Source organism: Trachypithecus francoisi, unplaced genomic scaffold (assembly GCF_009764315.1).
Source record: "Trachypithecus francoisi isolate TF-2019V2 unplaced genomic scaffold, Tfra_2.0 Lachesis_group11, whole genome shotgun sequence".
Lineage (NCBI taxonomy): Eukaryota > Metazoa > Chordata > Mammalia > Primates > Cercopithecidae > Trachypithecus > Trachypithecus francoisi.
In genome coordinates, this window is record NW_022681456.1 from 84223445 (window position 1) to 84239854 (window position 16410).

The window sequence follows — 16410 nt, forward strand, 5'->3', positions numbered from 1 at the left end:
AAGATCTGATGAGAAGAAACAAGTTGAGAGTGAGGCTGAAGATAATAGAAAAAAGGAGGGATAAGTAGAATGAAATTTCTGATCAGTAAAGAGTGGGTCTTAAGCACAGGGAGATTGATTTTAGATGTGATTAGTTTAGATTGAGTGATTCTGATAACAAAGTTGAGGGCATTCCCTTTTCTTCTTAGCCTAAATGCTTGCGGGTCTTGGCTATTTCTACTTCTTTCCTCCTGTATCTTTAACTGCTTTAACTCACTGCTGTCTTTTAGAGTCTTTATTTTACTGGAATTTCTTTGGTAAAGGTTATTACAGATCTCCAAATTGCCAAATCTAGTAGATATTGAAGTCCTTGTCTTGGTCTCTCCCTTATTTGATACACCTCCACCTCTGACCTTGTCCCCTAAATTCACCTTTTATGCTGATGTTGTCCAGGGTTCTGACCTCAGTTCTCTTTTAAGTTTATATTCCTTTGGTATGTAATCACAGCCACCCCCACAAATTTAACTACCACTTATATTCTTACTCATTTGTATTCATATATTCTATTCTTTCTCTCTATATATATATCATACCCAAGCCCCTTTTCCAAGTGTATTTGTATCCGAGACAGTTCCATTTTAGTGTCCCATGGGTACTTGAGATTCAGCAAAAACAAAACTCAACTCATCTTTAACTCCCAAACTTTATTTTATTTCATTATTTTATGTTTTGGAGATGGCGTCTCACTCTGTCGCCCAGGCTGGAGTGTAGTGGCACAATCAGGGCTCACTGCAGCCTCTACCTCCTGGGCTCAAGCAGTCCTCCTGCCTCAGCCTCCCCAGTAGCTGGGATCATGGGCACATGCCACCACACCCAGCTAATTTTTTAAAATTTTTTGTAGAGATAGGGTCTCACCATGTTTCCCAGACTGGTCTTAAACTCCTGTTCTTTTTATATATCTACTTTGGCACTTTATATTTTTCTAGAAATTGATCTAAGCTGGTGTTTCTCTTTTTTTTCTTTTTTTTTTTTCTTGAGCTGGTGTTTCTCAATCTGGTCATATTGCTGCACACATACAAAATAACATTTGTGGCTGAGTGTACTGGCTCACGCCTGTTATCCCAGCACTTTGGGAGTTGGAGGCAGGCGGATCACTTGAGGTCAGGAGTTCAAGACCAGCCTGGTCAATGTAGTGAAACCCTGTCTCTACTAAAAATACAAAAATTAGCTGGGCATGGTGGTGCACGCCTGTAGTCCCAGCTACGACTTGGGAAGCTGAGGTACAAGAATCACTTGAACCCGGGAGGCGGATGTTGCAGTGAGCCCGGATCACACCACCACACTTCACTTCAGCCTAGGCATCAGAACGAGACTCTGTCTCTAAATAAATACATAAATAACATTTGCATTATACAGTAAGGTATATGAGGCCAGAGACTACAGACTAAAGGTTTCTGGCTACCCGAAGGCCCCACGGATCACCCTGAAAGCTAAGATCAATATCTCAGCATAAGTATAGCCCATTTGTGTTACTTGCCACAATAAAGTAGTTGAGAAGCTTAATCTAGACTTTGGTTTTATTTGTGTATAATTCATATTCATCAGTGGCGTAATGAATCACAAAAGTAGCATTGTTAGTATAGATCCTGTCTTTGATAGGAAAAAGTAAAAGCAACAGGTAATTTCATCCTAATTAACCTAGGCTTAGGTCAACTGCTGCCATGTATCTGGAGAGCAGGAAAAGGGCAGAGTGAAATGATCTCTACAAAGTAGGACAAATCTAATACTGTCAGGATGGGTCACTAGATTCGTGTTCCTGGAGTTACAGGTGGAAAGTAGCAGGTTATTTTTATAGACCACTAAATGCCTGCTTAACTAAAATCTGCCAGGAAAGGAAAAATCTTGTCTGACAATTTGTTTTAAAACGTGGATCGATCCTGGAGAAGACAGAAAGCCACACTGAAAGTATGATTTCTCAGTATCATCTAGCACAGCAGTTTTCAAACTATGATCTCAGGACTCCTTTACAATCTTTAAAAATTTTCAAGGATCCCAAAGAGTTTTTGTTTATGTGGATAGTACCTATCAATGTCTACTGTTTTAGAAAAAAAATAGGGAAAATGTACATGTTTTCTGTATTTACACATGTATAAAATGTGTATGTATATATATATATATATTTTTTTTCTCTTAGATGGAGTCTTGCTCTGTCACCCAAACTGGAGTGCAGTAGCGCAATCTCGGCTTACTGCAACCTCCGCTTCCTAGGTTTAAGCAGTTCTCCTGCCTTAGCCTCCCAAGTAGTTGGCTAATTTTTTGTTGTTGTATTTTTAGTAGAAGATGGCATTTTGCCGTGTTGGCCAGGCTGGTTTTGAACTCCTGACCTCAAGTGATCTGCCTGCCTCAGCCTCCCAAAGTGCTTGTATTACAGGTCTGAGCCACCATGCCCAGCCTATTTATTTATTTATTTATTTATTTATTATTGAGACAGAGTCTGCTGTGTTGCCCAGACTGGAGTGCAGTGGCAAGATCTCAGCTCACTGCAAACTCCGCCTCCTGGGTTCAAGAGATCCTCTCACCTCAGCCTGCCAAGTAGCTGGGACTGCAGGCATGTGCCGCCATGCCTGGCTAATTTTTATGTTTTTTGGTAGAGATGGGGTTTCACCATGTTGGCCAGCCTGGTCTTGAACTCCTGAGCTCAAGCAGTCTGCCCACCTCAGACTCCCAAAGTACTGGGATTACAGGCATGAACCACCGGTCCAGCCTCTTTATTTTTGAGACAGGATCTGGCTCTGTCACACAGGCTGAAGTGCAGTGGCGCAATGACAGCCCACTGCAGCCTCCACTTCCAAGGCTCAAGCAATCCTCCCACCTCAACCTCCCAAGTTGCTGGGACCACAGGCATGAGCTACCACACCTGTCTAACTTTTGTGTTTTGGGCAGAGACAGGGTTTCACCATGTTTCCCAGGCTGGTCTCGAACTCCTGGGCTCAACTGATCCATCTGTCTCAGCCTCCCAAAGTGCTAGGATAACAGGCATTAGCCACCGTGCCCAGCTCATATTTATTAATTCATTTAAAAATAGCAATGGCCTGGGAAACATGGTGAAACCCTGTCTCTACAAAAAAAAATTTTTTTAATTAGCTGGGCATGGCCAACACCTGTAGTCCCAGCTACTTGAGAGGCTGAGGTGGGAGGATCACTTGAGCTGAGGAGGTCAAGGCTGCAGTGAGCAGTGATGACACCACTGCACTCCAGCCTGGGTGACAGAGTGAGACCCTGTCTCAATATAAATAAATAACAATGAACTCATTACGTTTTATGAAAAATAACTGTTTTCCAAAACAAAAAACTGAGAAGAGTAGCATTTTAACATTTTTGAAAATACCTGGCAGTTGTAGTCTCATGTCAGCGTCTGCATTCAGTCTATTGTTATATGTCACGTAACTGTGGAAAGTTCCACTGTACTCTCATGAGAGAGAAAGGATTTTTATGAAATTATAGAATTATTATGAAGATAGTTTTGACCTTGTAGACCTACTGAAAGGGTCTCTGGATTCCCCAGGGGTCTGTAAACCACACTTTGAGAAGTGCTGATGTAGCAGAAAGGATGAATGCCAGGCTCTGGAAATTGACCAGCCTAGGTATCTTTTTTGGAGATGGAGTCTCGCTGTGTCGCCCAGGTCAGAGTGCAATGGTGCAATCTCAGCTCATTGTAATTTCCCCTTCTGGGTAAAAGCAATTCTCCTGCCTCAGCCTCCTGAGTAGCTGGGGTTACAGGCGCCCACCACCACGCCCGGCTTTTTGTATTTTTAGTTGAGATGAGGTTTCACCATGTTGGATAGGCTGGTCTCGAACTCCTGACCTCGTGATCCACCCGCCTCAGCCTCCCAAAGTGCTGGGATTACAGGGATGAGCCACCGCGCCCAGCCTAGATACCTATTTTATAAATTATACCAAATGCCAGCCTTTTGTATAATGTAGAATTAGTAATTTCTCAAAAGCTATTAATTTCAAATAATTTCACTTTCTTCAGTAAATTAATTAATTAACTGTATAAATCTATATATTTAATTTTTATCACAAATTAGAAAAGATTCTTTTTCAATCACGTCTGGAAAATATCATAATAAAGCTTCATTCTGTAGCACAAAATAAACACTCAACAAGTATTTGTCAAATGTTCTTAGGCTCCATATAGTTGGAACTGACGGGATATGAATAGCTTTATGCTTTTCACCGAACTCTGAACTAATGAGGGCAGGATGTGAGCTAATGACAGTGCTAGATTAAGTCCACACCATGATCTGGATAATAGTAATTTTAAAATTGGCTTCACCCAGGTGAGCAGAATATAGACTTGTTATATCAAAGAGGATTTCTTGCTTCTCACTTTCTGCTGGAGGTACCAGAGTACCCAGACTGAAATATGTTTCTAGTGAAATAATAATCACTACTCTTTAATGAATGTTTACTAAATGTCAGGTATTGGTATAGGCATACACTGTGTCATTTTATCTTTAACCCTGTGAGGTAGATATTATCTCCATTCTATGGGTATGTAACAGTCACAAGGTCTTTAAGCTGGTAAAATCTGTCTAACTGCAAGTCCTGAGTTTTAATCACCTGATTGCTTCCGGATTAAAGAAGCCTGGGTTAGGGGTAAGAGTAGGAATTGGAAAGGCTGTTTTCTGCCTTTGGATTTTTATGCAATTATGTTGATAGGAAAAGGAGGAGGAGACAGGGTTGTTTAGATGAGTTTTATCTCTGATATGGTATCAACTCAACAACAAAGAATGACTGCCTCGTTTACTCTTCTGAATGCTAATTAATCCTGGGTCGGAATTGAGCTCCAATAGAACAAGAGTGGGTTTCACTAAAACCTGTTGCTTGTCAGTTACTGAGCAACTGCTGAGCACAGTACGCTGGTAAATATGAAAGCAGTCTATTTGTGTTTACAAGGAGTTTAAACATGAGTTAGGGATTAAAATATTATTGGTATACAGAATAGTATACCAGTAAATGTAAATTAATGTATCCACTAGCATTGGCCTTTGAATGGAACTTTTTTTTTTACCACCTGTTACCACCTGTGTAAAAGAGAATGTGTTACAGATGTGGCTAACTTTATGCTCTGAATAACTATTACCCTATGGCTCAGGAACTTTGGTGATAAGGTAAAAAGTTTTCATAGAGGGAGAAAAGTTTCTTATTCTCAATCCCTCCTTTAGAGATAATATATTCTAGATTCAAGTGCAGCTCAAGAAAATAGGTCAATGGCATTCCAGTTTACACCTCCCAGTCATATTTTCATTATGGGACTCCTTAAGATGCTAAGGGCTGGCCGGGCGCGGTGGCTCAAGCCTGTAATCCCAGCACTTTGGGAGGCCAAGACGGGCGGATCACGAGGTCAGGAGATCGAGACCATCCTGGCTAACACGGTGAAACCCCGTCTCTACTAAAAAAATACAAAAAACTAGCCAGGCGAGGTGGCGGGCGCCTGTAGTCCCAGCTACTCGGGAGGCTGAGGCAGGAGAATGGCGGGAACCCGGGAGGCGGAGCTTGCCATTCTCCTGCCTCAGCCTCCCAGTAGCTAGGACTACAGGCGCCCGCCACCTCGCCTGGCTAGTTTTTTGTTTTTTTGTATTTTTTTAGTAGAGACGGGGTTTCACCGTGTTAGCCAGGATGGTCTCGATCTCCTGACCTCATGATCCGCCTGTCTCGGCCTCCCAAACTGCTGGGATTACAGGCTTGAGCCACCGCGCCCGGCCAGATCCTTCTTGAAGAACCAAGGAATAGTTCCTCAATTTTCAAAGATTCAAAAGTTAGAAATTAATTATAATCAATAATAACATCATAGAATCTTAGATACAGAAAAAGAAATCTTAAAAATCATCTCATAACCTCTTTTTATTTTTTATTGGTTTTTTTTTTTTTTTTTTTTGAGACGGATTCTCGCACCATCGCCTGGGCTGGAGTGCAGTGGTGCGATCTCTGGCTCACTGCAGCTTCCGCCTCCAGAGTTCAAACAATTCTCCTGCCTCAGTCTCCCAAGTAGCTGGGATTACAGGCACCTGCCACCAAGCCCAGCTAATTTTTTTTGTATTTTTAGTAGAGACAGGGTTTCACTATGTTGTTGGCCAGGCTGGTCTCAAACACCTGACCTTGTGATCCTCCTGCCTCGGCCTCCCAAAGTGCTGGGATTACAGGCGTGAGCCACCGCGCCCAGCTTTTTTATTCTTTTTAGAAATTTAAATCCATGGGACTCTGCTTGATATAACCTCTTCTTTTAGATGATGAAACCAAGACTCAAGAGATAAGTGATTTTACCAAGTTTATATGCCTTATTAGTAGATCTGAGACTAGGATAGAGTGCTAATAGGTAATTTCCTTCTCCCCTTTCCTAGCTTCCTGATTTCTTTCTTCTCGACTCCTGAAAGATCGAAGTATTTCCGTAACCTCTTGGTTAGGCAGGAAGGTATACAAGACCCAGGATATCTATATGCAGGAAGAGCTTAGTCTCAGTTCTACTTTTCCCTCCAATTAAGATTTTGGTCTTTTGATGTAAGGAAAACTGCCATTTATTAATCACCTCCTTTGTGCCAGGGTCTTTCATATACATTATCTCATTGAATACTTCCAAGATTCTTATGAAGTAGATTAGTGGTTCTCACATTCTAATGGACATGTGAATCACCTGGGAATCTTGTTAAAGCGCAGGTTCTGATTTTGCAAGTCTGAGATGGGCTCAAGATTATGCATTTCTAAAAAGCTTCCAGCCAGCACAGTGGCTCACACCTGTTATCCCAGCATTTTGGGAGGCTGAGGCTAGTGAATATTGTCACCATAAAGAAGTGATAAATGTTGAAAGTGATGGATATGGTAACTTCCCCAGTTTCATCATTATCCTATGTATACATGCATTGAAACATCACATTGTACCCCATAAATATGTACAATTCTTATGTGTCAATTATAAATAAAAATTATTTTAAAAGAATTGGCCCTTGGGTTTTCTCCATTACAGGTTTATTGCCAAGCCCTGTGCACTGCATATTGGCATCGAGGACAGTGGTCCTTATCAGGCCCAACCCAATGCCATCCTTGAAAAGGTGTTCGTATCTATCACCAAGGTAAGTGGGCAAAGAAACAGAGAGGAAAATTCACACAAGGTGTTGCTCCATGGGGCAGGGGAGGATAGACAGCACATATATCTAAGGGTAAGGATAGGATGGGATGATCTTTCATGTTTGAGTACTCTATGTAGCTATACGGAGAGCTTTATCCCCTCAGGGGAAACCTTTGGGCCCTACATATGTCAAGTTTACATAGTAGTATGTTTGAGTTTTAGGCCCAGCAGCCACCTTTACCCCTCTTTCCCCAAACACACACTGTATCTTGTTTTTGTTTTTCCTTGTTCCAGTTTCTGCCACTGCCTAGTTGTGTAATCGAGATGGAGACGGTACTGATAGCCTTTGCAGTTTGGGTGTTTTGTTGGTTTTTTGGAGAGACAAGGTTTTGCCATGTTGCCCAGGCTGGTCTGGAACTCCTGAGCTCAAGCCATCCTTCGGCCCTCGGCCTCCAAAAATCCCAGGATTACAGGCATGAGCCACCATGCCTGGCCTGCAATTTGGGTTTTTAATACCCTTTTTTACTCAGCTTGGGCTGGAGGAAGAGTCGAAACAAGGATGTGTATAGGTGAGCAGTACAGGTCCTTGATATGTAAGATAAAATTTCTTACTAAAAATGACTTTGGGATAAAACTTGGGAAGATAAACATCACTTGAGCCACTATGGCTATCATACCTTATCACTCAGCTAGTCAATGGGATTGAAGGAGGGGTCTGAGGAGACAGGGATGTTGTGACTCTGGTTATACATTTACAGTATCCTGATAAGAAAAGGCTGGAGGGCCTGTCAAAGCAGCTGGATTGGAATGTCCGAAAAATCCAATGCTGGTTTCGCCATAGGAGGAATCAGGACAAGCCCCCAACGCTCACTAAATTCTGTGAAAGCATGTAAGTATGCAAGGAGGGAGGGAGGGAGTAAGGAAGAGGGTGGGATACAACTGGACTGAAGTTTTCTTTTTTGAAAATCACTTCTGTTGTTAGGACAACAGTTAATGGATATAGAGAGCTAACTCAGCCTATTATTGGTAGGAAAGAAGGGAACTGGAACACTGATTCCCTTAAGTTTCTTGGACATGTTGCCACTAACCTAGGTATGGTTCCATTTTGTTTCCTTTTCCTAAATAGATTGGGAGTAAATCCTTATAACTGTACTTATGTAAGTAGATGTACTAACACATGTATACCTTAATAGAGGGAGTACTAGCTTGCTTGCTGTAAGTTGACAATTTTTAGGAAGCATTCCTTTTCTGGGAAATACTATTCTTCATTTTATTGAGCTTTTTCTAATTATCCTCTGAGCACTGTATTAGTAATTGTCATGTAAAGAAAAATGCTAGGGAGTCTGATGATAAAGCCTAATATTTTTCCTAATGGAAGATGACTCTGTCTTTGGCTTTTTTTTTTTGAGACGGAATCTCGCTCTGTCACCAGACTGGAATGCAGTGGCGCGATCTCGGCTCACTGCAACCTGCACCTCCTGTGTTCAATCTATTCTTCTGCCTCAGCCTCCTGAGTAGCTGGGACTACAGGCGTGCGCCACCATGCCCAGCTAATTTTTGTATTCTTAGTAGAGACAAGGTTTCACTATGTTGGCTAGGATGGTCTCGATCTCTTGACCTGGTGATCCGCCCGCCTCGGGCTCCCAAAGTGCTAGGATTACAGGCATGAGCCACCACTCCTGGCCCCTGTCTTTGGCTTTTTAAATGACAGTAGTTGCCCCTATTCTAGGAATTGATCCTCTTTCTCACCAATAACTCTCTTATCCCCAGATTTGCTATCTTGACTTCCCTAGCCTCAGAGGCTTTGGTTTCAGTGGACATTTGTCTAACCTCTCCTCTTTGCCCACCCAGGTGGAGATTCACATTTTATTTATGTATATTCTGCTATGGAATTAGATTTCTCTGGTCGGTGAGTCTTAACTTTCTCTAGTTCTCTGTTGGGTTCTAATCATGCCTAGATCTCTAGAAATAAGAGTTAATCTAGAAGCAAGAGTTAAATACCTTTAGATTTTTTTTTTCTTTTTTTTTCTTTTTTGAGACAGAGTCTCGCTCTGTCACCCAGGCTGGAGTGCAGTGGTGTAATCTCAGCTCACTTGCAACCTCTGCCTCTTGGATTCAAGCGATTCTCTTACCTTAGCCTCCTGAGTAGCTGGGACTACAGGTGCACACGACCATACCTGGCTAATTTTTGTATTTTTAGTAGAGACGGGTTTTCACCATGTTGGCCAGGCTGGTCTTGAACTCCTGACCTCAGGTGATCCACCCACCTCAGCCTCCCAGAATGCTGGGATTTCAGGCGTGAGCCACTGTGCCTGGCATAAATACCTTTAGATCTTTATATTTCCCCCAACTTTTCCTCCTCTGTGATGCCCACAGTCCAGGTTTATATCCTAATAGATTGTCTTCTGTCTGGGGCCTGACTTCAGTAACCTTATAACTCTACTGCTTCTCCCTAGAAGATACTAGTAATATCAGTAATAACTAAGTCAGCATAATACTTAATGGTTTACAAAGCACTTGACAAAAATTGAAGGAGGAGAAATGGAATCAACCCTTTAAAGTGGGTGAAACGGGTATTATTCTCACTTTTTAGTTAATTGTCAGAGTCAAAGAATTTCAAGGGGCCGGGCACAGTGGCTCACATCTGTAATTTTAACACTTTGGGAGGCCAAGATGGGCAGATCATTTGAGCCCAGGAGTTCAAGACCAACCTGGGCAACATGGTGAAACACCATCTCTACAAAAATTAGCCTGGTGTGGTGGCATGTACCTGTAGTCCCAGCTACTCAGGAGGCTGACATAGGAGAGTCGCTTGAGCCCAGGAGGTCAAGGCTGCAGTGAGCAGTGATGGAGCCACCACATTCCAGCCTGGGTGACAGAGCAAGACTCTGCCTCAGAAAAAGAAGGAAGAAGAATTTCAGGCTTTTTGATTCTTGAGTTCTTGTTTTTTTCCCTGTACCATACTATTTCTCTCTAAATGGTATCACTGTGTTTTCAAAATATTATACACAAAAAACTGGCAGAAGTAAAGGAATAGACAAATATACAGTTGTACTTGAGGATGTTAATACTTTTCTCTCAGTAATTGACCTAAACCCTAGGCAAAATAAATAAATAAATAAATAATCACTAAAGATGTAAAATGTATGAATGACATGATCAACCAGTTTTACCTAATTGACATTTATAAAACACTACACCAACAGCTGAAGAAGACATATAATTTTTAAGTGCATGTAGAAAGATAAACTAATGCTGGGCCATAAAATAAGTCTCAGTAAATTTCAAAATATTGAAATCTTAAAGAATGTGTTCTCTGACCATAATGGAATTAAATTAGAAGTCAATTGTAATGAGAGACATGGAAAATATTTGGAAGTTGCCCGTGTGCGGTTGCTCACACCTGTAATCCTAGCACTCTGGGAGGCTGAGGCGGGCAGATTGCCTGAGCTCAGGAGTTCAAGACCAGCCTGGGCAATATTGCAAAACTCCATCTCTACTAAAAATACAAAAAATTAGCCAGGCATGGTGGTGTGTGCCTGTAATCCCAACTGCTGGGGAGGCTGAGGCACGAGAATCACTTGAACCTGGGAGGCTGAGGTTGCAATGAGCCGAAATCACGCCACTTCACTCCAGCCTGGGTGACAGAGCAAGACTCTGTCTCAAAAAAAAAAAAAAATTGGAAGTTAAACAACTCTTCTCAATAACCTGTGGATCAAATAAAAAATCACAAGAGAAATAAGAAAATATTTTTAATTGAATGATGCTAAAAGTAAAACATATCAAAATTTCTGGGATACAGATAAAACATACTTAGAGGGAAATTTATAGCTTTAAATGTTAATATTACAAAAGAAAGGTTTAAAGTTAATCTAAGTTTCTGCTTTAGGTTCTTGAAAAAGATAAGCAAAATAGGTTAAAGGAAGGAAATAATAAAAAATAAGCAGAAATTGGCCAGGCGTGGTGGCATACCCCTGTACTCCCCACACTTTGGGAGGCTGAAGTGGGAGGATCACTTAAGCCCAGGAGTTCAAGATCAGCTTGGGCAAGATAACGAGATCCAATCTCTATAGTGAGACCCCATTTCTAAAAAACGATAATAAAGTAAATAAGTGGAAATTAATGAAATAGGCATTAAACAGTGGATACATTTGTGGGGTTTTTGTTTGTCTGAGACAGAGTCTCGCTCTGTCTCCCAGGCTGGAGTGCAGTGGTGCAATCTCGGCTCACTGCAACCTCTGCCTCCTGGGTTCAAGTGATTCTCCTGTCTCAGCCTCCAGAGTAGCTGGGACTACCAGAGTACGCCACCAGGCCCAGCTAATTTTTGTATTTTTGGTAGAGACAGATTTTCACCATGTTGGCCAGGCTAATCTCGAACTCCTAACCTCAGGTGATCCTCCCACCTCCACCTCCCAAAGTGCTGGGATTACAGGTATGAGCCACCATGCCTGGCCTGTTTTTGTTTTTGCTTAAAACAGGGTCTTACTCTGTCACCCAGGCTGGAGTGCAGTTGCATGATCACAGCTCACTGCAGCCTCAACTTCCCAGGCTCAGGCGATGCTACCATCTCAGCCTCCCAAGAAACTTGAGACTACAGGCACATGCACAACCACACTGGGCTAATTTTTGTATTTTTTTAGAGATGGGGTTTCACTATGTTGCCCAAATTGGTCTTGAACTCCTGGGCTCAAGCAGTCCACCCACTTCAGCCTCCCAAAGTGCAGGGATTAACAGGTGTGAGCTACTGTGCCTGACCATGGATAAAATTAATAAAGCCAAAAGTTCATTCTTTGAAAGGTCTGATTAAAATGGACAAACTCCAACAAAAAAAGAAAATATGAATTACCAATATGGGAAGGGTTATCACTACAGATCCTATAGTCATTGAAAGGATAATAAGACAATATTATGAACAATTTAATGATAAGAAATCCAGCAGCAAAGATGATGTACACAAACTCCTTAAAGGACATAATCGTTATTCCGTTAGAGATTATTAGTTTTGACTTCTGAACCTGGCATGGAGATACCTTTCTTGGTTATCAAATGAATCACTGTCTTCCTGTATATATATTCCAGGTGGTGATACTTCCTAAAACTATCCTAAAACTCTCATTGTTCTTATTTACCTCAAAGCATAGTTTTTCTATTTATAACACTCTGTTGTAGATGAACAATATAGCTATTTATTGATCCTTTAGGGAGCCCTTAAATCTGTTTGGGGGCTTTCCTGTCTCTCTTTTGCCCCAGCCTAGAGAGAAGGGGATTATATGGGGTAGATCTTGAAGCCAGGTGGGAATCTTGAGGACTGACATGGATTATCTGTTTTCTCTTAGTCACCTTGGTTCTGGGACATCCGACAGTGCTGGCATAACTATCCATTTCAGGTAGGATCTGAGTCGTTTCGGGGTAGAGGTCTTGACTGTGTGTAAGATGGAGTGAGTGAGGGTCCTTTGCCAGTGACTGTGTGTAAGGTGGAGTGAGTGAGGGTCCTTTGCCAGTGACTGTGTGTAAGGTGGAGTGAGTGAGGGTCCTTTGCCAGTGACTGTGTGTAAGGTGGAGTGAGTGAGGGGCCTTTGCCAGTGACTGTGTGTAAGGTGGAGTGAGTGAGGGGCCTTTGCCAGTCCCCAGGACAGATGGTGTGTTTCCTTGGGATTGAGGGATTAGGGCCTGTGTCTCTTTAAGTTATATATTCAGGGTATCTATTTTTTATTTTTATTAATTTTCCCACTGCTAAGAGTCATATGAGGTATCTATTCCTGAGACCCCCATAGCAATGAAATCCAGTGAGTTTTTTGTTTTGATTTTCCCCATTATATTCACCCTAATTGGGCTAGAAAGAAAAGCAGTTTTCTGGTATTTAATGAGGTACTTTCTGGTTCAGATGTCTTTTTTGTATCAAGGGTAACTTGAAATCCCATTAAGAGCATCTTGGTTGTAATCTGTACTGGAAATATGTCAAAGAACTGCTAAAGGGATGGAAGAGGAGAAGGCCTATGTGTATTCAATCCTGTGAAAAGCACTAATTGCCCAGAATCCTAGACATACTGATTTGATTGTGTTATAGTATGTGTTAAATGTATCTCATCTCTGCAAGATGAGAGCTGAAGATGGGTGTGCAGAGGAGCGAGGGAAGAGGCTCAAGTCTCTACACCAGTCCAAAGTCTGTTAGCTATTGCATATCTTGGGAGATAATGGGGAGGAGAAATGTCTAATAGTTTGGGGTATTGGTCCTCCAAGGCAGAGAAAGTTGGAGAGATGGAATGCACGTTTGACTAGCTGGTAATCTAACTACTTCTTTCTCTCTTGCAGCCTCTTTCAAGTGGGCTTTATTACTATTATATCATGGAATTGGCCTTCTATTGGTCCCTTATGTTTTCTCAGTTTACAGACATTAAAAGAAAGGTAAGGACGTTGGCCCCCTCAAGTCCCCAACTTATTGCATCCTCCTTTCTAGCAGCTTCCATGACTGCCATTATGATGTATTATCTTCCCTGAGACCGCAAAAGGAGAAACTGGGTTTGATGGACTCTTAGCTTGTTGTAATGTTCCCAGAAATGAGACTGAATTAATGATGAAGTATATTTAAGACATTCAGGGAAGCCCCAGGATGAGAACAATTAACCAGCTAAGAAGCATACTTTTTTCCGTATTCTTCTTTAAGCTTCTTACATATCTAAAGAAAAAAATCCTAGTCAGAATTGGGGGATAGCAATGCCTTATTTAGAAGAAACACCTGATTCCAGAAAAGCTGGATAATGGCTTTCACATGGCATTAGGGACACTTGCTTTCTCTGTACTCCCTTTCTGGTTACCCCACTTACTCAAAGTCAATTGGAAGGAGTTTTACTCTCTTCCTGCTATTGTTCAGGAAGCAAAGATTGAGAGAAGTGAGATAATTTGCCCAGATAGTGACAGAGTTAGAAATGACTTAAGTTTTATACAACCAAATAGAAAAGGCAGAATCTTTACTTTTTTATTAGCGTCTACCTGAAATAATGTGGTTCCAGCAGCTCTAACCCTAATCTGTCACTAACTCAGGGTTATCTTTGGTGAAGAAAACCAGGGTTTGGCCGGGCGCGGTGGCTCAAGCCTGTAATCCCAGCACTTTGGGAGGCCGAGACGGGCGGATCACGAGGTCAGGAGATCGAGACCATCTTGGCTAACACGGTGAAACCCCGTCTCTACTAAAAATACAAAAAAAAAATAAAAAAAACTAGCCGGGCGAGGTGGCGGCGCCTGTAGTCCCAGCTACTCGGGAGGCTGAGGCAGGAGAATGGCATGAACCCGGGAGGCGGAGCTTGCAGTGAGCTGAGATCTGGCCACTGCACTCCAGCCTGGGTGACAGAGCGAGACTCCGTCTCAAAAGAAAAAAAAAAAAAAGAAAACCAGGGTTAGCATTTATGGGAATGAATTAAAACTTAGTCAGGTTGTTAGTGTTATCTAACATTCTAACATAGAAACTTGATACTCAGTTTTTATGCCTTTTACTCTCCTATGGTCAGAAGACACAGGTCACTTTATTAAAATTTTATTTTAATTGTGATACATATAAGAAAGTTTGAAATACATATTTAAGTTTTAAAAATAATAAACAGAGAAGTATTTAATAGATGTGTCTGATAACTCAAGTATTTAGAGACTTCCCTAGATCTAACTTGACATTTGAACCCAAGAGGAAATTAGAGCCACAAACCTATCCCTTCTATTAGGTCCTTGTGGTTGACGTTTCTCTCATTAAAACAGAAGAGTCATAGAATCTCAGAGAACTCTAAGGCTTGTATGTCCCACTGGGAAGTTATCCCCAGGTGGCAGTTCAGCATCCACGCTATATATATTCTGCAGTTACCAAAGGAAGTTTTTACTTTCTGGCCTTTGAGCTGCATTAACATAGAGTATGGGTCAGTCACTGATGTAGGGAGTGTTCAGTTAAATGCTAGGTAGCCAAAGGAGAGTCTAAGCAGAATGGAAACTTTTTTTTTTTTTTGAGACGGAGTCTCACTCTTTCGCCCAGACTGGAGTGCCGTGGCACGATATTGGCTCACTGCAACCTCTGCCTCCTAGGTTCCAGCAATTCTCCTGCGTCAGCCTCCCGAGTAGCTGGAATTACAGGTGTGCACCACCACGCCTGGCTTATTTTTGTATTTTTAGTAGAGATGGGGTTTCACCATGTTGGTCAGGCTGAGCTCGAACTCCTGACCTCAGGTGATCCGCCCACCTTGCCCTCCCAAAGTGCTGGGATTACAGGCGTGAGCCACTGCGCCCGGCCAATGGAAACTATTATATACGGGGTGGGGTAAGATCCTCAGAGAATAATGCAGGACATTGGGTTGGCTGGTGTTTCTACGGCCCAGCTTTTACCTCCCTCTTCTATTTCCATTCCTTCCTAGGACTTCCTGATCATGTTTGTGCATCACTTGGTCACCATTGGGCTTATCTCCTTCTCCTACATCAACAACATGGTTCGAGCAGGAACTCTGATCATGTGTCTACATGATGTCTCAGACTTCTTGCTGGAGGTAAAAACCCAATCTTTCTCCATCTTCTTCTTCTCTTCTTCCTATGTGAGGACTTTCTCCCTAGCTCAATTCTTTCTTCCTTTCTCCAGGCAGCCAAGCTGGCCAATTATGCCAAGTATCAGCGGCTCTGTGACACCCTTTTTGTTATCTTCAGTGCTGTTTTTATGGTTACACGTCTAGGAATCTATCCATTCTGGTAAGTGGTAGGGCTGTAGAGTTGTGGTAGGTATGAGCCTAATGATACCTTTTGCCAATTCTCATTTTGCCCATTCAGTTTTTCTGTTCTATTCTATTCTATTTTTGCCAATAGAACACAAGAACCCTATTGCCCTGCTTTTACCTTGGCCTGTGCTGACCTTTTATGGACTCTCATAGGACCTCTGCTGCCTCACACCGTATTTCTAGCAAGGTCGGATCCAGACTCAGAGTACCCGACTCGGTTGGCTTCTGGTTTTTTTGACTCATCTCTGAGGAACAGTCCTAATTTTATGCCTAAGTAATTCCTTTGCCTTCTTTTGCCCTGTTGATACAATTCTTAGGCCCTTCTTGCTTGTGTTCCTGCTCTGGTCCCAACCATCAACACACACACATTCTCTCTCTCTCTCTCTCTCTCTCTCTCTCCCTCTCCCTCTCCCTCCCCCGCCCACCCCCTTTCACTTCTGCATTCACTGCTTTATGGGAATCAGCTACCTACTGTCCTATCCTATATGTGTCTGAGGAGCTGAGTCATTCCTAGGATTAGAGTCCCACTTCTGTTCTAATTTCATGAAACTCTGCATATTT

At 42.1% G+C, this 16410-nt stretch overlaps 1 protein-coding gene across 2 annotated transcripts in view; it reads left to right on the top strand.

Annotated features, from left to right (window-relative positions):
* The window catches only part of CERS5 (ceramide synthase 5), a 39561-nt gene that overhangs the window by 17986 nt on the left and 5165 nt on the right, over nt 1-16410 (top strand). The window contains exons 2-9 of one of the 2 annotated variants that reach the window (XM_033222121.1): nt 7007-7112; nt 7867-7997; nt 8960-9017; nt 12445-12495; nt 13421-13513; nt 15499-15627; nt 15717-15823; nt 15902-16123. In XM_033222121.1, the coding sequence (XP_033078012.1) occupies nt 7007-7112; nt 7867-7997; nt 8960-9017; nt 12445-12495; nt 13421-13513; nt 15499-15627; nt 15717-15823; nt 15902-16123 (897 nt within the window). The remainder of the gene's footprint in view (nt 1-7006; nt 7113-7866; nt 7998-8959; nt 9018-12444; nt 12496-13420; nt 13514-15498; nt 15628-15716; nt 15824-15901; nt 16124-16410) is intronic. The other variant, XM_033222122.1, reaches the window with a different exon arrangement.